At 51.3% G+C, this 21,136-nt stretch overlaps 9 protein-coding genes across 9 annotated transcripts; 7 read left to right on the top strand and 2 right to left on the bottom strand.

Annotated features, from left to right (window-relative positions):
• The first annotated feature begins 119 nt into the window (after positions 1–119).
• Positions 120–2,828, top strand: K460DRAFT_412191 (uncharacterized protein). Its single transcript, XM_040937526.1, has 5 exons — positions 120–440; positions 506–603; positions 669–768; positions 884–2,215; positions 2,278–2,828. The coding sequence occupies exons 1-5, from the start codon at positions 285–287 to the stop codon at positions 2,485–2,487; spliced, it is 1,896 nt and encodes a 631-aa protein (XP_040793057.1). The 5' UTR covers positions 120–284; the 3' UTR covers positions 2,488–2,828.
• Positions 2,829–4,310: 1,482 nt separating this feature from the next.
• Positions 4,311–5,528, top strand: K460DRAFT_16674 (glycoside hydrolase family 7 protein). Its single transcript, XM_040926920.1, has one exon. The coding sequence runs from the start codon at positions 4,647–4,649 to the stop codon at positions 5,391–5,393; it is 747 nt and encodes a 248-aa protein (XP_040793056.1). The 5' UTR covers positions 4,311–4,646; the 3' UTR covers positions 5,394–5,528.
• On the top strand, positions 5,026–6,135 carry K460DRAFT_361268 (glycoside hydrolase family 7 protein). The gene has a single exon (XM_040932423.1). The coding sequence runs from the start codon at positions 5,398–5,400 to the stop codon at positions 6,013–6,015; it is 618 nt and encodes a 205-aa protein (XP_040793055.1). The 5' UTR covers positions 5,026–5,397; the 3' UTR covers positions 6,016–6,135.
• Positions 6,136–6,426: 291 nt separating this feature from the next.
• K460DRAFT_350547 (uncharacterized protein) lies at positions 6,427–7,133 on the top strand (the record flags this gene model as incomplete). The annotated part of the gene is made up of 3 exons (XM_040931508.1): positions 6,427–6,466; positions 6,602–6,650; positions 6,758–7,133. The coding sequence occupies 3 exons, from the start codon at positions 6,427–6,429 to the stop codon at positions 7,131–7,133; spliced, it is 465 nt and encodes a 154-aa protein (XP_040793054.1).
• A 1,670-nt stretch (positions 7,134–8,803) lies between these two features.
• K460DRAFT_272058 (uncharacterized protein) lies at positions 8,804–9,415 on the top strand (the record flags this gene model as incomplete). Its single annotated transcript, XM_040927769.1, has 1 exon — positions 8,804–9,415. The coding sequence occupies one exon, from the start codon at positions 8,804–8,806 to the stop codon at positions 9,413–9,415; it is 612 nt and encodes a 203-aa protein (XP_040793053.1).
• A 352-nt stretch (positions 9,416–9,767) lies between these two features.
• K460DRAFT_273375 (putative zinc metalloprotease) lies at positions 9,768–11,265 on the bottom strand (the record flags this gene model as incomplete). Its single annotated transcript, XM_040927871.1, has 2 exons — positions 9,768–10,633; positions 10,686–11,265. The coding sequence occupies 2 exons, from the start codon at positions 11,263–11,265 to the stop codon at positions 9,768–9,770; spliced, it is 1,446 nt and encodes a 481-aa protein (XP_040793052.1).
• Positions 11,266–11,798: 533 nt separating this feature from the next.
• Positions 11,799–14,122, bottom strand: K460DRAFT_274902 (uncharacterized protein; the record flags this gene model as incomplete). Its single annotated transcript, XM_040927995.1, has 2 exons — positions 11,799–13,350; positions 13,401–14,122. 2 exons carry the CDS (start codon positions 14,120–14,122, stop codon positions 11,799–11,801), a joined length of 2,274 nt encoding a protein of 757 aa, XP_040793051.1.
• A 222-nt stretch (positions 14,123–14,344) lies between these two features.
• K460DRAFT_372730 (P-loop containing nucleoside triphosphate hydrolase protein) lies at positions 14,345–16,420 on the top strand (the record flags this gene model as incomplete). The annotated part of the gene is made up of 2 exons (XM_040934532.1): positions 14,345–15,039; positions 15,088–16,420. 2 exons carry the CDS (start codon positions 14,345–14,347, stop codon positions 16,418–16,420), a joined length of 2,028 nt encoding a protein of 675 aa, XP_040793050.1.
• Positions 16,421–17,390: 970 nt separating this feature from the next.
• On the top strand, positions 17,391–20,893 carry K460DRAFT_412185 (uncharacterized protein). Its single transcript, XM_040937525.1, has 5 exons — positions 17,391–18,160; positions 18,210–18,468; positions 18,517–18,752; positions 18,801–19,660; positions 19,709–20,893. The coding sequence occupies exons 1-5, from the start codon at positions 17,736–17,738 to the stop codon at positions 20,605–20,607; spliced, it is 2,679 nt and encodes an 892-aa protein (XP_040793049.1). The 5' UTR covers positions 17,391–17,735; the 3' UTR covers positions 20,608–20,893.
• Positions 20,894–21,136: the final 243 nt, after the last annotated feature.

Here is a 21,136-nt window from a genome sequence, read left to right as displayed (position 1 = left end):
ACGTAACAAAGACAGTGGTTCTAGACCCTCATTGCGCGAGGCGGGCGCCAAGTGACGGGTGGTAGTATCTCTGCACCATCCCCGCTCCTGTCCTGGGGAATCCTTTGGCGCTCTGGAAACAACCTTTCCTCACTTTTATTCCCGTCTCACTCGTACAACGCCCGCGCGTGACATCCATGCCACACAAGCCCATGGTGTCCTGTCGCATCAGTCGGGATTAAACTTAAACACCTGGCGCCTTGGCCCGCCCATGCGCGACACCCGCCAGCCTGCAGCCGCCCACTATGGATGACGACGGCACCCAGCCCTCGACCAGCCCTGATCGGCCCGCGAGCGCACGCAGCAGCGCAACACCAGGCCACGACCTGCCGCCCAGGAAAAAGCAAAAGAGAAACAAGCCCACGCTGAGCTGCGAAGAGTGCGTCGAGCGCAAGACCAAGGTGAGTGCACCCACGCCTGCACGTGCATGCCACCAGCGCGGGCGTCTGCTAAAAGGTCCATGTAGTGCGACCGCACCCGCCCCCATTGCCTGGCCTGCATCAAGCGACATTCAACATGCAGGTACTCTGATATCGCGAACCTCATTGCCTTGTCGGCAGACAAGTGAGTTGCCCTGTCGCCCTAAACTCAATCTCCCCACATGCAGCTACTAATAAGCAATCGCAAAGGGTTGGCGCCGCGCGTATTCCGGGACGATCCAGAAAACAGAGCACCAAACCCACGCTTGGCGACGAGACGCAGCCACAGCCACATGCGCTCCCGGTTCAGGTAATATCCCACCTCTTATTCCCGCCGTGCCTGTCAGGCGTCATGCGAACAGGTGTTCGGCCCCATCGGCCATAACAGGAATGTGTTAAGCGCAACGTGTTGACCCACATACTAGTTGCCTGCTCAGGTACCACCCACGCCCATACGGACGCAGTACCGTAGTGTATCGTTGTCTTCGTCAGGATCCTCGCCATTCTTGTTGTCCAACATACCATACACAAATCACACGCCTACACCCTTCTTTGGCCTTGGCTCCGAGCATCCTTTCGCCAACTACTGGACTAGTCGAGGCGGCCTGGCCGAGGTCGTGGGCGTACTGCCAGCCAAGGAGCAAGCAGACATCCTCGTAGACAAGTACTTCGATGCCGTCGACCCGGTGTACCCCATGGTCCACCGGCGGAACTTCTATGCCGACTATGAGCGCTTTTGGTCACTGCCGTTGGAGGAGAAGAAAGTCGCAGATCCAGTCTTGGTAGCCCTCCACTTCGTCGTATATGCAATGGGCACGCAATTCATCCACACGCCCTCCAACCAGGAAAAAGCACAAATGGCCGAGTTTTACGTCTCAGCAGCCCAACAAGCACTACGGTTATCATCGTACCTCAGTCGGGCCTCAGTTAGGACACTGCAGGCCATGGTGTTGATAGCCTACTTCCTCATGAACGATAATCATGCTTCGGATGCGTGGGCCTTTGGTGGCATCCTCGTACGACAAGCTTACGCCATGGGCCTACACCGCGACCCAGATATCATCGCCCCTCGCTGCTCACGAAGCGACAAGCAGCAACGGCGGAAGCTGTGGCAGGCCATATTCTTCCAGGACACCTTCCTCACAGTCCTTCTCAAGCTGCCACCAACTACAACATTCTCCGATATCGAGCCAGAGTCCCTGAGCGACGATCTCGATGACTATCTCTCGAATGGCTCATCCACCAATGGTACAACAGATCCTGTCATCAATCCAATGAGTATTAGCAATATCGCCCAACATGACGTCTATCCTCAATACGAGCTCTCAGATCGCAGATATATCCGCTCAATGTGGCACATGGCGAACCTCGTCTCCCGCACGGTATGCACGCCGCGGTCTCTCGCAACACCTCTCACCACCTCCGTCGCCCACAAGCAGCAGCTCATTGGCGACTACTTCGCTCTCCACGCCAGTTTTCCAACCTCTCTGACAACCTCAGACGATGCCACCATAAGAAACATGGCGGAGACGAACCCCCGTGGACTACGTCAAAATTTATTTTTCCGGAGTAACTTCTGGCATTGCGTCATGGCCATCCAGGCTGACGAAAACCCCAAAGAGGGCGTGCCATGCGATGTCAAGGGTACATTGGAGGCGGCCAGAATGGGACTACAGTCTTTCTTCCATTTCTGGGAGTTCCTCAAGATCGATGCGAGTGTATGGTGGGTGTTCCAGCACCGCGCTTTTGAAGAAGCAGTAAGTCTAATCACGTTCCTGCTTTCTCCTTCCAATGTGACGCTAATGCTTGTTTTCCACAGCTCCTCATGGCACGCATTCTCGGCCAACAAGAACAGCCTCTCTCCCCCAGTCACAACGGCATGCCGCCCTCCTCTGACCCTCTACTTCATTTAGCCAAAGCCGATGCGCGCAAGTGTCTTGAGATCTTGGACCTAGTGGGCATCGCGCCTGAAATGCAGAAGACGAGGACTGAGGTCCTTAGAACGGCGTTTTCGGATATCTTGTGGTGATGTCAATTTAGAGCATGAAAGAGGAACTTGAAGAACGAAAGGAGTAGTAAGAGATTATGATAGGGCTATATTTTATTGGCTACTTCGGAATCTAGATGGTGATTCGAGAATATATGTGTTAATAGTTGTTTTTTTATCAAATATTGGCGTTTTTATGTACCAGGCTGAGACGGCCACTTCCATTCATCAGGCTGAAACGATGATGTCCAAGAAGCCTAGTTGAGGGGTCATGTACTAGCCAAGTCCGCGTCCGAACACACGGTACAGGACTGAGACAATTGAAGTCAAGGCCGCACACCACTGGCCCAATGCTGTAATGTATGTCCAATTGTAGTAACTATATCTAGCCCACGCTCCAAAGCCAAGTGGCTAAGCCTGTGCCAAGTGTGCAGTGCCTGTGCCAAGTGACAGGCTCATCTTGGCAGTAGGCAGTGTTAATCTGGCTACCATTGGGATCCAGCGCGCACGATGTTTAAGATTCGTCTTTCTAGCAGTGTCTAATATCCCAACGCGCATGAATGAACGCACTTTATTCCTTTAGTTTTCCGTTGAGGATTTGGCAAAGATTTCGCACATTTCTCTAAGTACACTACCGCTGCATCAACATCGACCAATCACACCACCGCACATCGCTGTGGCATACACCTTCGATCCAGCAAACGCAAACAGTATCAGCGTATCCTTATGTCCTCCGACACCATGGACTCGAGTTTTACTCTGGTATTCGGCTTTCTTGGAACCCTGATCGCTCTCTCGGCTTTGCTGATTGCCTTCCTGCAACTTAGGAAGATGAGGAGGGTGCATAGGATCTATGAGATAGCATAGTCCGAGTTGGTACGTATTTTTGAGATTTATGGAAGGAATCGATTACTGAGCGCCTACTTAGTTTGTTTTTTGACGAGATCGTGATTGAAAGGTGACTTCCAACGTCAGTGTATGGAGATCGGCGTGGAGAAGTGGTAGTCAGTACTTTTTGAGCGTGTCTCTAAAAGAAAGATTTACTGGATATGTTGTAAGCTGCATCTAGCTCGAGAGTAACATTAGGGAAATGGACTTGGTTTTTACGAATAATCTTCTACTTTGCCTTAAACCTACGCCCATCAATCTTTGCATCATTCGAATAATAAGAGTAACCTTGAAGAATGGGACGATCTTCTGCCTGATCAGCTCTTTCTTCTGTCAGGCTAGCAGCTTCTCCAAAGCCAGGGCTGCTACTACTGCTGATAGCGTCAGGTCTAGTATAGGCACCGTCAGTCGACCGACGAATGACGAATGACGATTGACAAGTGAACACGGAGCCGACCGAGGGCGCTTTGAGTGAGTAGTGCCGTTGCGAAGCTGCATTGAAGCTTAGTCTGGTGCAAAGGTTTCACCGGTAAGCCCAGGTCCGAGTTTAATAACCGATGTGTGGAATCCTTGCCGTGCAGGACCAAATGAAATAGGCTTAGACGCTGACATAACAGCAGGCGCAGTTCCACGTGTGCCATGTATGCGCGATGTTCTTAAACGCCGACGAATATCTTAGGAGACATTAAGATCAATCATGAATGAAAAAACGCGAAGCAGGATAAGATTTGTTGTGGTGCAACACACTTACCACAAACAGTGCGGTCCAGGCGGTGACCGCGCAGCCTTGAGGCGCTCTTTGACCATCAATCCTTCTCACTCACTCACTCGTTTCGCACATTGCTGAATATCAATGTGTCTGACGTGACCAAAAGTCGAGTAACAAGATTGTCAACCCACTAGTTTCCACTTCATCGATTGCGCCTTCTCCTGGTGAGTGAAAACCGGGTAAGCGCACCGGCATAAATGATGAACCCGGGCTCCGCAATCAAACACAATCTAATCGCACAAATGAAAAGATTTGACTGATATGAACGAAATTTCTGTACATATTCCTCCGTGTAGTTTCGAATAGTCAAGATCCGGCGACGAGGATTCGAAACAGCGGTACCTTGACAATGAGGCCGAGACACGGCCTGCAGCCAATGGGCAATCATCCGCTGGATCTCTCAAACGTGTCAATCGGGCGACTGAAATTGTAGTAAAGTGCGGCTCTTCTTGTCCCGCTGCACTCCATATTGAGGAATGTGAATGCTCTCAATCACGGGACGGATGGTCGTCCTCACCTTCGGACTCTCGGTGTACATAAGGTGATGCATACTCCTTCCATTCGAATGCGAAAGGTTCTTACCTCTTTCACCTCTTTACTCGCGATGATGGCTGTTTACGCTTTCCTCGCAGCTGCTCTCTTGGGTCTTGCCGCTGCCCAAACGCCTGGTACCACGCCGGAAGTACACCCCAAGCTCACCACCTGGAAGTGCACCAAGGCCGGAGGATGCAAGTCGCAGAACACGGCCCTTGTTTTGGACTCAGCAACCCACTGGATTCACCAAGCCAACGATACTTCAAAAGGTTGCGGAAATTGGGGGAGCGGCGCAGATCCCATCGCGTGCCCGGATGAAGCGACGTGCGCAAAGAACTGCATCCTGGAGGGCATCGAAAACTACACCGACTATGGCGTGAGCACAAGCGGTGGGAACCTGGTGATGGAGATGTACAATCCCAAGGGTAGTGTTGCTAGCCCTAGGATCTATCTTCTTGCCGAGGATGAGAACAAGTACGAGATGCTCCAGTTGACCGGCAATGAGCTCACCTTTGATGTCGACGTTTCGAAGCTACCATGCGGCATGAATGGTGCTCTATATCTCTCTGAGATGGAAGCAGATGGTGGACGATCAGCGCTTAACCCTGGAGGTGCCTCCCGGGGCACGGGCTACTGTGACGCTCAATGCTTTGTCACTCCTTGGGTGAACGGGGTCGTAAGTATATACTCAACTCTTCTCCCAATGCTCAACTCACTCTTCACAGGGCAACGTTGCCGGTCAGGGTGTCTGCTGTAACGAGATGGATATCTGGGAAGCAAACAGCCGCGCCAACCAAATCGCTCCTCATACGTGTAGCAAGGATGGCCTCTTCCGCTGCACTGGCGAGGAGTGCAAATCTAACGGTCTGTGCGACAAGAATGGCTGCGGCGACAACCCGTATCGACACCGCGGGGCAAAGGACTTCTACGGTCTCGGTCTCAAGGTCGACACCTCCAAGCCGTTTACTGTCGTCACTCAATTCCCTGCCAAAGACGGCGTCCTCCAAGCCATTGTGCGCAAGTACGTTCAAAACGGCGTCGTCATCGAGAATGCAGCGACGAACATCACCATGGACCAAGCGTACTGCTCAGCGCAAGGCGGTGCAGAAATGTACAGCAAGCTGGGTGGCCACAAGGGTATGGGAGATGCTCTTGCTCGCGGTATGGTTCTCGCCATGTCGATTTGGTGGGATGAGGGCGGCTTTATGAAGTGGCTCGATTCTGGAGAGGCTGGTCCCTGCAATGCGACTGAGGGTAATCCGAAGGTCATTCCGACGATTGAGAAGGCGCCTGTTGTCAAGTTCAGCCAGATCAAGTGGGGCGAGATTGGGTCGACGTTTGCAGAGAAGAACCACACGATGTATCGTTGGAGGGCGTAGAGTATGATGACTGTAGGAGCAGTGAAACTCTCGTTAGAATAAAGAGAGACGAGTACAATATGCGGGGTTTAAAAGTTTTACATCGAGCCTATAAGCCATCTACTTTAGTGGTGATGGGACTGTGGCGGGCGAATCGATCAACCGTACACCCTTAAAATCTCGAAAACATCATTTTTCTAACAGCCATGACACGAATAGCCAACTGATAAATTCTTGCAGAGGAATGAGAGGAAGAGATTTCAAAGCTCGACGGAGCTTTGAGTCAGTAACACAGGCGGTGTTGCAATGCGAACCACTAGTGCTAAACTACTTGAACTCAACCACTATTACTGACCCAATAGTTCTAAACCGAAATTGTGTACACAGGACTGAATGCGATATATACGCCTCCGCTTACGAATCCATTTCACAATGCGGACACCGGTGACAATCTGGGAAGGCGCTAGACTTGGTGCGTGCTAGCTCGGTAAAATTAGCTGTGAGTCAAGGGCGGCTCAGCCCTTGACTACCCCCCACATGCTCCCAAACTATCCAGTCTGAGTACATAATAAGCGACGCGCCCTTTGGACTATACAACCAATGACAGCGAATGAGTCAACTATATTGGTGGCGTCGGTGGTGAATGCTGGTTGGATGTACGTTGAAATAATGGAAGGGTTTGTAAGGAGTTATGATCGTAAGGCTGTGATGTCGCAAGCGGTGACTATGTCTGTCCTAACAAGCGGTCGCTGATTTCGCCTAGCTTGCGATTCGAGGGTTCGTGGGAAGTAAGAGGTTGGTATAATAAGCTGGCCTTGTGGCCTTCCGCTGTTTTAAGTCATCATCAGGCAAACAGATACGCGTCGCACTATATCGACATCGTCCTTGAATATACTTCCCATATTGCTGTTGCAATCTACTATACAAGCAGACTCGAACCTTCTCATCTCAAGATCCAAAACGATACGACCACATTCAACCCAACCCGCGATACAACGCATCACATCCAACATGTCCTCATCAAATCAAGCCAACATGAGCCCACCCTCAGAAAAGGACGCCATGTCGACAAAATCCACTTCAACAATGGCCTCTACAAAAGCGCTTCTTCGATCTGTGTTCCCATCAAAGCAGTCTAGGAAGACGGTCGAGACAACGAGCACCAAGAGGACAGATACGGAGACACCAGCAACGAAGGCCGAAAAGAAACTGACTAAGGCGGAGGCTCTGCATGACTGGGCGCTCTATCGATAATCGACGAACATGGCTGTATACGCTCGCTACGGAGTTTCATCCCAATCATCAATCTAGCTTCCACTGCCTACCGCAGCTCAACATGGTGGAAGGGGGATCACCCCCGCCCTACCTCGAACGATCGCACATCGGCTTAGCCCAGATTCATCGAGTAATATAAAAGATATTCAAGTGTCTTGTTAGAGACTGTGGTCTATTAACGGGTCCCGAGAACGATTTCTCTTTGTACTTCCTACGCAGACGCACGATGTGCGAATTTACACTGTCACCAGGCCATTATTACAATAGGCGAATTGGAGCACCCCTCGAATCAGAATCCTCTATAAATCTTTCGAGCATTTTCTTGATAATCTTCTTTCACATTGCTGTCCGGCTTCCCCGCAGCGGTTTGTTTCTCCCCCGCAGAATGACTCACTAAGGGCGTGCGCACATTCACCGATTAACCGCATGGCCCTATCACGTATTGTTTACACATCAGGTGGTATGTGCGCTGACTGTTCCGCACATCGTACCTAAATCTGCTCAATAACAAGTTGTCGTCGCCTTTCTTCTCACTCTCTACTCATTGTGACATCAACCAACAGTCGTTTCCCCTACTGAGTTTGTTGTCGGCATCAAGCTACCTGCAGTGGTATGATCCGCCTTCTTTTTCTCCATGACTATCAAGCCTGGCCGGCAATAGAGAACGCTGACCATTCACAACAGACCAACAGCTGCCCGAACCACTATCACGAGGCCCATCCCCGAACCGGTGACACTCCACCTGTACCACAATAATTGCGCTGTTGTTGCATAAATATGGATCAGATGTACTTTTATGACGGGTAAGTTGACGGAATATCATCGCCACCAACGCGCATCACCTTTATCTCTATCGCCCTCCAATAAACCTACGTCTTCTCCAGGCATATATATGTGTTTAGCAGTTGCATCTAGCATAATCATGCTAGGAATCCCTTGACCTATAGTCCCCCCTCACACGCGGCTCGGTCTCCTCTCAGACTAACTGGGTCATAGTGATGTTGACGCGGACTCCAATAATCTAGCTGCCATCAACGCTCGGTCTGCAGCTACCTACAGCGATGAAGACGAAGAACGCGTACCGAAGGCAAGCCAAGCTACTCAGAGCCGGAGCCGAAGCCGTACTGTTCATTGCGTCGACACCGATGAAGAAGACGTAGTCTCCCATGACGCTGAACATGGTGGTAAGCGTAAGGGTAAGACGATACGGGGTAAGAGAACTGCCAAGAGAGCCATAACCAAGAATGTTACAGGTAAGAGGGTTACGGGCGATTTCGATGGGTTCTCTCACCCGCCCACTGCCTTTGAGGAGAATGGTGAGTGCAAGCTTCCATAGTCTTTGAATCAAATCCTCATATATCTAGGTGTCTAACATCTCTCAGACTCCAGAATAACGCCTGCTAGAAGCAATCCATTCCGCAACCGAAGCGACTCCCCACTCTTTGAGCCAGAAGAATACGGACCACCTCTGTCAATTAAAGACAAGACAACCCTTACCCGACCTCGCAACACGCCCCGCCGACTACTGTCCTATATGGAAGGCCTCGAGCGTGCCCGCGCCATCAAGGTCGAGATCGAGAACAACATCTCCGTCCTACAGCCTCAAGATAAGAAAACCAGCAAACGCCGCTTCGTTCAAGAGGACCCAGAGAACCAGCTTATCAAGACGCTCCGTACAGACCAGCACAAGACCTGGAACGAAATCGCTGAATATCTCAACAAGGAGCGCCGCAATGTCGGCGAGGCTGCTGATTTCACTGATGTCGCCGTCTACAGTCGCTTCGTCCGCAACACCCCACCCATCGCTGCCACCGTCGGTGAGATCGGCTTCGACCCCAAGGACTATATGCACCTGCGCTACCCGAACCAGAACATGTATGGCGACAAGACTGGCATGATTAGCAAGGCAGGCAAAAAGCGTGTCAAGAACTACGACAACGCGACGGAGCTCAAGGCCAATATGCGACAGCAGGTGACACCCGATGAGCATGGGGACTTGGAGACGGCGGAGAAGACTGAGCAGCTTATGGATGCTGTGGCGAAGGTGGAAAGGAACTTCTGGATCTTGGTTGCGGATGAGATGGAGCGGGCCACTACGAGGTTGTATCAACCTGACGAATTGGCGAGCCGCTATCATGCTATTTGATGGGGGTAGCTACCTGGGTACTTGGGCCTTCGCAAGCTGAGAAGTAGAGCTTTCAAATTCTCCGTACTCATTCATGGAGCTCTGGTCTACTAGTTTATTAGAACTTGCGTTCATCATGGTCAGCATTCTACTGCTGGATGGACAATGCTCACTATGATCCTTTTATCAAAGACAATAAAATTCGGGTCACTCAACAATGTACCTTACCAAGAACTTGATTGATACCCTTGCATGCGTTCTCTTCAGCAACAGCTAGTGTAAAGGATGCTACACATGGTATAACTTCCTAACAATACTTTGATTCAGTGTTTTGCGGAAAGCCCTGATGATAATTACAATTCTTCCCCATCTTCTACCCGGGAAACGGATAAACAGCAGGACTCTTGTACCCATTCGACCCTACAGCTCTGACACCAAAAATCACATTATCCTTGCTAAGCGGCAACGTCACACTATCAACTTTCCCCACATCCAACACATGCGTCCACAAACTAGCCGTAGTCGCGCGCCACACGACCTCATAGCTCGCCAAACTCGTGTCATTCGACGCGATCCACTTCAACCTCGTATCATTGTCCAACACGGTCGTGTCGACAGTGACGTTTCGCGGCAAGCCAGGGGCCTGCGAGAGCGACCAGAGCGTTGCTAGATTGACTTTTCCGACGCGCGCCGTGTACTCGAAATCCACGAAGTCGATGAGATCGCCGTAAACGGTGCCATTCTCGGTTCGTAAGTCTTGGTGCTGGTGGTTGAAATTCTCGTTGGGCTCCGTGAAGCGGATTGCTGGGAAGCCTGCCTGTAGGAAAGGCGTGTGGTCGCCGCCTCGGAGGAATCTGTCTAGACGGTAGATGATGGCGACGTTCATTCCTGTGGCTTTGTTGGCTGCGACTTCGGCGCTGAATCGTGCTAGTTCTCTCGCGGGACTGTCGTTTTCCCCGCCTATTTGCAGTCTGCGTGCTGCTGTGGTGGTGGACTCGTAAGGAGGTGGGCCCTGGGCGAAAGCGCGGATCGTGAATGGATCTTTTTGGCCGCGATCACCGGTCGATGAGCCGACGATGTCGCAGTTCAACATCCCTTCTACGTTTGTGCTGGAGTTTTTGAGTGTCCCGGCGAGATACCCTGCGCCATAAAGACCTTGCTCTTCTCCTGCGACGGCGCCGAGGATGATTGTGGCTCTTGGCTTGCGCTTTGCTAGGACGCGAGCGAGTTCCATTGCAACTATATCTAGTAAGTATTTCTCTGGTTTAGGAGTGCATTCTCTGAGACATACTCGCCACTCCACTAGCATCATCGTTCGCTCCTGGGGCGTCGGCAGTATAGTTCATCACGTCGGTAACTCGACTGTCGTAGTGTCCCGTCATGACATACACTCTGTTCGGGTCTTCGCAGCCTTTAACAGTTGCCAGTACATTAGATATAGTAACCGGAAATGGAATCCTGCTTGCAACACCCTGGACATAACTTTGCACTTGTACTGTCATTCTACCCTCGCTTTCAGCCGCATACTTGCGCATCTCAGATGCGATCCAATCTCTTGCAGCGTTAATACCGTGGGTGGTGCTATTGAATGTACTGAGCGTGTGGCGAGTACCGAATGAGACAAGTTTGGTGATGATGGCCTCGACGTTCGCTGGGTTGATTTCGTCGACCATTGCCTTGAGCTCGTCATCTGGTGCTTGGGGAACGAGCTCGTCGCCGACATTCGACGGCGGCCATGCTGCGTTTGCGCAGTTGGTATAGCTTCCATCGTTGACCGCAATTGGGGGAGGTAGGTCGCGGTCGAATAGGATCTCGTGCGCACATGCTGTTGCTAGCAGTGCGCTACTCAGCAATAGGGTACGGAGATACATGGGAAAGGCTGTCGAGACGAATGCCCAAAAGTCTCGAATCTTTCTGTGCCCAAATCGCTTTATGGCCTTTTTGTTGTAGTCAGGACGTCAGGACGTCAGGACGGGTGCGGGTCGCCGCAGCCAAGTCATAGCGAACTTCCATTGCGAGTTAGCACGCGACATCCGATTTCGGTACGCTGCCTCTTTATTTGCGATCGATGTCGAAATATATTTCTTCCGCGGCTCGGCACCTGTAGTCTACCGGGTTATGATAGAGATCGACAAGGTAGATGATTACCCGGATAGGCAGGTGCTTGAAGCAAGACGTCAGCCGCCTGTGGACAAGCACAGCTACAGAGTTATTAGAAGAAAGTCAATATTAACGTTGTGAGTGTCAATGATATGTTATCTGAGATGTTTTTGAACGCTGTGCTCGAGCTGATATAGGTGTACGTAAGTGGTTATTTTGGGACAAGCACAATCGTGAAAGCTGACGGGTATTCTAATCAGACGAAACGTACGACTGTGAGTTTCACACGCGTACTCGCGTATTCTTATGCCGCCCAATCCATCTCATCCTCTGAAATTCCCGAGTCCAATGCCTGTGGTGTGTCTTCAATAGACTGCGTAGGCACATCTGCTACTACGTCATCATCCTCAGATCCATCCTCGTCAGAGTCCTGCCATTGATGGGAAGGTTCCGAGCCTCTTTCCTGCAAAGCTGCATAGGCCCGTGTGCCATGTGTTCGTAGCTCAATAATATTTGCTGTCTGCCGTTCGTGTCTTCTCGAAGCCTCCCGCGTTGAAGTATCGGTGTCAACACTAGAACCTCTAATTTTTTGCGAGGGGCTAGAATGAAATGCAGGTGCGGGGCTTTTCGAATTTTCATGCGCAGCAAATTTAGCCGCTGGCACTGCTCTGTGAAACTCCTCCCATTCTGCGTGATATTCGGTCCATAATCGCCATCCATCAGGGTCAGTGATGACGTCCGCGCCGTCATCTGGACTGACTTCTTCGTCTCTCTTCGTTTCATTCCCTTTTCTAGATGGATCGAGTTCAAGGATTTCCCAAAGCGCATGTTCTTCCTGTCGGCTCGCTTCTTGGTCAAACTGCTCGAGCGTGTGTAGACCAAGGCTAAGCTCTCCAGTACCGCCAGAGGGCGGTACGCTTGTGTAGCGACCGGTAAGGTCTCTTGCTTGGGTCGCAGAGCGCGTGAAAGGTTGTCGCCTCTCATCTAGCAGTGAATCATCATCTGATCCTTCCATAGGCTCGTTGAACTCTCCATCAAGGCCATCATCCTCATCGGAAAGGGCGAGGTTTTCCATTGGGAGCGGTGTTCCACTGCGTGCAGCTCTATAATTGAATGCCTCGGTATCGTTACCCGACGTCTCTGCATCCGTAGTGAGAGGATCCGTTGCCGCCTCAGTAGACTTCATCATTCGCTCAACTTCGTCCCAGGGCACCTCTCTTCTATATTTGCCGTGCGTTCTGTAGTCTTCCCTGCCTTCATATACTCGAACAGAACACCGTCTGGCTACATTCCTCCACCTCTCTCTGCCATTCCGTTTCATGCCCAGAAGGTCAATGGCAGCCAACACGTCCCGCCTCTTTACCATCGGTAGAACTCCGTTCTTGAAACGTCGTCGCTGAGATCGAAGGCGGGAAGTTGCTTGTATGAGGGCAGTCTGCGCTAGTCGTTTTGTGATGGAGACAACCAGGGTGTGAAAATCTTTGAACGCGCTGCAATATATTGCTGGTTCTTCCGCAAGCTCCGACGTATATTCGGACCAGTGCGGCCACGGCGATGGTATGGTAGGAGAGCGATTCATGAACAGGGTTTTCGATAACGTAAGCATAACGTCTGGCTGAAGTAGGTTTGCCTCTGGAATAGCTTCGAGGAGGTTGTGGTTTGCTGAATATTGAGTGCGTGTCGGTAAACTCGCTTGATCTTTGGGGTCGAGTGAGTCCGGACTGTGGACCTCTTGCTTTTCAGACTTGGCAGGTTTCTCTTCGTATACGCAGTCTCCAATTGTCCGTCGCACGCAATTACTACATGGGGCTCCTCGATCGCACCTTTTCTTGGATTGCTTACATGCGGTACATGACCTACACGAACACGTTAGCGTCCTGTTACCATACTGCTAATGTCGGCGTACCCTGCAACCATCTTGCCTCCTCTACGCGAGGGTTCTGGCTCGCTTGCTGGTGCGGAGGAGACGGCTCTTGTTCGACCATCAACAGCATCCGTAATATCGTTAGCTATTGCCGCCGTGATCAGCCAATAGTCGCCAAACTTCTCCCGCTCCTGGCTTGCTTCAAACGTTTCCTGGTACCAAGCTAAAGCCTCGCCCGCTAGGTCAAGCTGCTCGCTGCATTTGTTGCCGACCTCGATTGCAGCAGGAATATCGTGGAGTGTCACCTTCGCGTCGCCCTGCTTGGAGGCAGCCTCTTGAAGCAAGAGAAGGAGCTCTTGTGTCTCAGGGATGCTCTTCGTGCCGATTGCTGACGCTATGCCGGGAATATCATGCCTACCTAACCGTTCGAGGGCGGAGAAGAGGGTAGTCTGCTCTTTCGAGGACCATATCGAGGCTCCGATTTGCGTAGTGTAGTGCTGGTAGCTCTCACTAGCCGTCTCGAAGCGCGCAACGGCATGGCTCACCTCCTCATTGAAGAGCACGCGGTAGCCATCGTTATATCTCCCCTTGAGATTATATTTGCGGAGCCGGGAAGGGTCGAATGATCCGAGGCGGGGCCGCTTTCGGGGTGTATTTGATGTGCGAGACTGGCGGTGGGAGGAGGGTCGTGTGCGAGGTTGTGAACTGCTATCGCTAGACTCTTCGAGCGCGTTATCACCTTCGTAGTTGGATTCGGAGCTCATCGCGGTCGTAGCCGGATTAGAGAGCGCCTCGTATCCTTGCAATATGAAGCCTGGGCTGTTGTCGTAGTGTGCTTCGGATCGGCCATAGTAAGCGGTGAACAGTGAAGAGTTTGGTCCACTTCTCAGAAACATTGCCTGGGACTATCGATAAGCCCTGGCGCAAAGGCGCGTCATGCATCGTGACTTCGCGACACCTTCGCTCCTTTTCCACCGCGCCTCTTCATGTTGCGCTTCTCCCAACATGCGCTGGTAGTTTCTAAGCGGATGGGCTCTGGGCCTGTCCGCGCAAGCCTAAGACACGCGTCGAGAGCCTCCACACCCCGGAATACCGCTCCGCAAAGCCCGCCATCGCTGCCCGCCCCGTTGAAGATCACACTGCGCGAGTATCAGGAAGAATGCATACAGGCCGTACTCTCCTATCTAGACGCAGGCCATAAGCGCCTAGGTGTGTCGCTGGCAACTGGCGCTGGAAAGACGGTCATCTTTACCCATCTCATAGACCGCATCCCCACCACAGGCAATGCCTCGCAGACGCTCATTCTCGCCCACCGCCGTGAGCTTGTCGAGCAAGCCGCCCGTCACTGCACCCTCGCCTACCCAGACAAGCACGTCGACATTGAAATGGGTAGCAACCAGGCTTCGGGTGCCGCCGACATAACAGTCGCCTCTATACAGAGCATCACGTCCGGACACCGACTCCAGAAGTTCGACCCGACGAGATATAAGCTTGTATTGGTGGATGAGGCACATCATATAGTTAGTCAGACATATCTAGACGTTCTAGAACACTTTGGTCTTAGAAATGCTGCCGACTGGACCAAGACAAGGGCTCCTGCCTTGGTTGGTGTGTCGGCCACTTTCTCGCGCTTCGACGGAAGAAGGCTTGGTGCCGTTATTGATCACATTGTGTATCACCGGTAAGCTTCTTTTGCATATAATATGCCACAGAGCTAACTTACTGTTAGTGACTACGTTGACATGATCGAAGAAAACTGGCTTTCTGACGTCGTTTTCACCACAGTTGAAATCAAAGCCGACCTGACCAAAGTGGACACTGGCGCGAGTGGGGATTTTCAGACCGCTGCGCTGTCCAAGGCCATCAACACTGCTGAGACCAACGAGCTTGTGGTGAAGGCATGGTCGACAAAGGCAGTAGGCCGTACTTCTACTCTCATCTTCTGTGTCGATCTCAGTCATGTCACCAACCTCACCTCGGAGTTTCGCAAGAATGGGGTCAATGCCCAATTTGTGACAGGCGACACAGCAACGAAGGTTCGTAGTGCAAGGATCAACGCCTTTCGGGACGGAGAGTTTCCGGTACTGCTTAATTGTGGTGTATTCACGGAGGGCACAGATATTCCAAACATCGACTGCGTACTTTTGGCTCGGCCCACCAAGTCGCGCAATTTGCTTGTTCAGATGATTGGACGAGGTATGCGCCTACACAAGGGCAAAGAGAATTGCCACATCATCGACATGGTCGCTGCACTGAGCACTGGAGTCGTCTCTACACCAACGCTCTTCGGGCTGGACCCAGGGGAGATTGTTGAGAAGGCAGATACGAAGAGCTTAACGCAGCTCAAGGAAAGAAAAGACTCGGAAAGGCAGCGTGAGAAAGAAGCCTCCGGACTGAAGACACGGACTGTTTCCAGGAAGCTTCCTGGAACCATCACCTTCACCGATTACGATTCTGTCCATGATCTAATTGCAGACACCTCAGGCGACCAGTATATCCGCAACTTAAGTCAGAACGCTTGGGTAGGCGTTGGAGAGGGGAAATACGTATTGACAACGAATAGCGGCAACTATCTTGTCATTGAGCCTTCTGAAAAGGATGAGGCTAGCTTCAGAGCCAAGTATTACTGGAAGCTGCCAGCAGCTAAGAAGTCCAAAAGTCCGTACGGTGCCCCTCGGGTCATCGCCGAAGGGGAGTCGTTCGAGCACGTTGTTCATGCAGCCGATACATACGCAGCTGAGGCCTTTGAACACATCTGGATTTCAAAGAACCAGCCATGGCGTAGGAGTAGTGCATCACAAGCTCAACTAGCCTTCCTCAATAAGTTTCGACCTCTAGAAGACCAGCTGGCGCCTGGAGATCTCACCAAAGGCAAAGCGGGTGACATGATTACACGGATCAAGCACGGAGCGAAGGGCCGATACGAAAAAGCGACTGTGAAACAGAGGACCGAAAGGCGCATGAAAGATCGTGCAGAGACGATGCGTCAGCGACTTCAAGGTCAGGTACGAGTTGGGCCTTTGGAACAGGGCCAGACCCTGAAAGAGAAACTCCTCGGATGAGCACGCGTGTGCTTGTTTCAAAGATAATAATGATACCCAGTGAATTGAGCACCATCCCTCCATCATCAGCCTTCGATAGGAAGCTTTCGCTTGAATGTTGGGTGCCAGCTACTAAGAAACTACAGATGGGTCTGTTTATGCTCCCGGAGTTATCAAACACTCGGATGATGAGAATCACTGAGCATTGTGAACTGGCATTGCATGGCAGTATGCGAATTTCCCTGGGGTTGCTGAAATGCATCGAAGATCGCGGTCGTTCTCGGCAAGCAGATTTGGTGCCGTTCATGACCCCGCGGAGAAACACGGTCGAGCATCGCCAATCTATCTTGACACCCGCTTGATTCTACATAGCTTTCGTCCTCTTATCTATATGTTTTGTCACAACCCATCTGACGATAGATTTCAGATGTGGAATTCTCGAGGCTTCTCCGTGGCATATGGTACCCTGTAAAAGCAATGTTAACCCCGCCATCGTGAGCGCCTCCTTTCCTAGGAAGTTAGCTCACGAATACGATGCAGCGGAGCACCAACCTGAGATGACAGTGGCACAAAAATCTCGCCCTATAAGCACTAGAAAAACGCTTCAGCAATGGATGATCACACTTGTGACAATGTCGGCAAAGAGCTATACGATTTTACAACTCTCAATACTATTAGCAACAGCATGATGGCCTGCTCAAGTATCTCCGCTGCAATAATGATAGGGCCCGCAATCTATTCCGGACCCCCACATGGTATGTAGTTGACACGGTCCGGCCAGGAACATCATCTTGGCTGCATTTCACGCCGCCTCTGCGGGCATCAGGCGACTAATCCTGAAACGGCACCAAAGATAAGGTCGCATACCATCGCGAGATCTGTGTAATTCCAGATGATCACACATGATCAGAGCCCTAGCATTCGATGACAACTGGGATGAGGCAAGATGCGGGAACTTTGGCTTTCTCCACAGATCGAAGCTCGGTTTCCGCGGATAGTGAGATTCAGTGGCTGACGTTGGGTGCGCACTTTCCGCCGCGTCGGGTTCTAGTAGTCAAAATGCTGCATCCCTGGAACTGAATTGCCGGGCTAGATTGCGAGCGCGTCTCCGCAGTCGACGTCTTAGTTGTTACATTTGCCTTGAGTCCGATTCGGCTTGGGTTTTGGCTCTCTATATCCCTATCGTCGTTGACATCCTGCTATCGTTGTTGCGCAGTTTTGCCGACAAAGCTCAATATTCCATTCTCAAATTCTTAGTACTTTTCACATGTTCACTAGTTTTGTCTTTTGCAATATACCCTTCACATCGCGTCGCATTCCACTATAATCAAGCATCATGAGTGTTGCTCCACAACAGTTCCAGAGCGCACCGCTTCCTCCGCCATCTGAACATCAACCACAGCCCCACGCCGCCTCAAAATCAATACGACTCCCACCAACACCACCGGAGACAGTTGACGGCGATGACAATAAATCCACGACATCAACGAATACAGAACCAGACTTCCCGCTACCGCCACCAGCGAACACTCCACCGCGGGTGCTAGACGTCGACAAGCCGACGCCAGACTCACATGTACCGCGAGATCCGAGACTAATCCGGCTGACGGGCGTTCATCCTTTCAATGTCGAAGCGCCACTAAGCGATCTGTTCAACGAAGGCTTTCTAACAAGCCCGGAGCTTTTCTATGTACGCAATCACGGTGCGGTTCCGGAGGTGCACGATGAAGAGTGCATAGACTGGGAGTTCTCGGTTGAAGGGTACGCTCTACCTACTCTAATGCTAAGAATTAAAACTGATGTCGCATAGTCTTGTAGCAAATCCGTTCAAGATAACCCTGAGGCAATTGTTAGACGAGTATGAGAACGTGACATATCCCATCACTCTAGTATGCGCTGGCAATAGACGAAAGGAACAAAACGTCGTAAGAAAGAGTCAAGGGTTCTCGTGGGGTCCGGCTGGTGTTTCGACTGCCCTTTTCACCGGTGTTGTCATGAAAGATGTTATAGAACGAGCAAAGCCGCTACGAAAAGCGAAGTATGTGTGTATGGAAGGCGCTGACAAACTCGTGAGTTAACTTCCTATCGACCAAACCGCAGAACTGACGATAAGGAAGCCAAACGGATACTACGGCACATCAGTGAAGTTGAACTGGGTGATGGATCCTAACCGGGGTATCATGCTCGCGCACAAGATGAACGGCGAGATGTTACGACCAGATCACGGAAAACCATTGAGAGCTGTTATTCCTGGCCAAATCGGCGGCCGTAGCGTGAAATGGCTGAAGAAACTGATTGTTACAGCTGAGCCAAGTGACAATTGGTATCACATCTATGACAATCGAGTGCTGCCGTAAGTCATTGCCAAGTTCACCTCGATTGCCTAAACTAAAGGAGATAGAACAATGGTTAACCCAGATGAATCGGCGAAGAACCCGAAGTGGTGGATGGACGAACGCTATGCAATCTATGATCTCTCCCCAAACTCCGCGATTGCTTTCCCAGCACACGAAGAGAAGCTCAGCATCGTATCGGCCCCAGAGTCCTACACCGTCCGTGGCTATGCCTACAGCGGCGGCGGACGCCGCGTGACCCGTTGTGAAGTCTCCCTCGATAAAGGCAAGACTTGGCGACTCGCCACTATCGAGTACGCAGAAGACAAGTATCGCGCGTACGAAGACCGCCAACTCTACGGTGCAAGATTGGATATGGACTGGCGCGAGACATCTTTCTGCTGGTGTTTTTGGAGTCTTGACATTGCGATCGCTGAGTTAAAGGAGACGAACGACATTCTAGTACGGGCAATGGATGAGGCAATGTGTATACAGCCAAGAGATATGTACTGGAGTGTGCTTGGTATGATGAATAACCCGTGGTACCGCATCGCAATTCACAAAGAGCACGACACGCTGCGCTTTGAACATCCGACACAACCCGCCCTCATGCCCGGGGGTTGGATGGAACGAGTCAAGAAGTCAGGTGGCAATCTTACAAACGGTCACTGGGGTGAGAAGATTGAAGGCGAAGAACTTGAAGCTGCCGGCATTGAAGAGGTCAAGGATATCAAGATGACGAAAGACGGCGTCGACAAGGTTGTCGGGATTGATGAGCTAAGAAAGCACGATAAACCAGAGAACCCATGGTTCGTAGTCAACGGTGAAGTCTATGATGGCACGGCTTTTCTCGAAGGGCATCCAGGCGGTGCGCAAAGCATCGTAAGTGCAGCAGGTCTGGATGCTACTGATGAGTTTATGGCAATTCGTAAGTTCTAAAATCTGTCAGAGTAGAGAGAGACTAAGCCTAGAACAGATAGCGAAACAGCAAAAGCAATGATGCCAGACCACCACATCGGCAGCCTAGACGAAGCATCCCGCAAGATTCTCGCAGAAGGCGAGCCCACTCTCGAATCCTCTGAACCGCGACCCGTTTTCCTAGACTCCCGCGTTTGGAACAAAGCGCTGCTCCAATCCAAGAAGAATGTTTCCTGGGACACCCGAATCTTCACTTTCAAACTCGATCACGATGAACAATCGCTTGGCCTACCAACCGGACAACATCTCATGATTCGCCTACGCGATCCTGTAACCCGCGAGGCCATCATACGCTCATACACTCCCATTTCACAGACAACGCAAAAGGGCTACTGCGACGTGCTCATCAAGATCTACGCCGACACGCAAGATAAGGTGGGCGGCAGAATGACCAAAGCACTCGACAGCATCCCGGTCGGTCACTGGGTAGACTTCAAAGGCCCGATCGGAAAATTCGAGTACCTCGGTCGCGGTGTATGCGCTGTAAATGGTAAAGAAAGAAGAGTTAAGAGGTTCTTTATGATCTCTGGTGGGAGTGGGATTACGCCAATCTTCCAAGTTTTGCGCGCAGTCATGCAAGACAAGGGAGACGCGACGCACTGCACAGTACTCAACGGCAACCGCCTCGTTGAAGATATTCTGTGCAGGCAGGATCTGGACATGTTTGCGCGCGACAATGCAGATCGGTGCAAATTACTGTACACGCTTACACAAGGCCCTGACGATTGGACGGGACTACGAGGGCGTATTGGGGCGCCGTTGCTGAAAGAACATTGCGGGATCGCTGGAGATGGTGAGAGCATGGTTCTCCTATGTGGGCCTGGGGCACTGGAGAAGAGTGCACATAGCATCCTCAATGAGCAAGGCTGGAAAGACGAAGATTTGTTGTTCTTTTAAACGGAGATTTGAGATAATGGGAGTATACAAAAGCGGGATATGAGACTTTGGGTTTTGGCATTTCAAGCATTGCTATTCAATTTTCATCTTGTTCAAATTGTAACGTGTACATATAACATGGCTCAGGGGCATCACGACGAACGGCCGTTCTTCATAACAGCTAGGCCGTGTAGAAGTATCCATTATCACCTTTGAATGAATTGCCCAAGTCCCCTGAATCTCGTTGGACGAAGTCCTGGTTCTTCATCACCCTCTGAGTCGCTCCCTTCATCATCATAACACTGCTTCATCTCGACCTCGCGCTTCCTTTCGCATCTCAACTCACCTGTACAATGATATCTATCGGAGACTTGACGTCGTAAACATGCATCTCCGCGTCGAGATCCTTATCGCAACCCAGACTCCTTGGCACCCCTAGCCGCACCAACAACCTCTCGCTTCCTTATCAGAACCACCCATGCACGACCCCACATTTCTTCAACCCTCCGATCTCCACGGAGAACCACAGGATAGAAACTATGTACGGTAT

Source organism: Cucurbitaria berberidis (genome assembly GCF_010015615.1).
Source record: "Cucurbitaria berberidis CBS 394.84 unplaced genomic scaffold K460scaffold_1, whole genome shotgun sequence".
Lineage (NCBI taxonomy): Eukaryota > Fungi > Ascomycota > Dothideomycetes > Pleosporales > Cucurbitariaceae > Cucurbitaria > Cucurbitaria berberidis.
The sequence above is the reverse complement of the archived record's forward strand: the minus strand, read 5'-3'. Positions and strand labels throughout refer to the sequence as shown.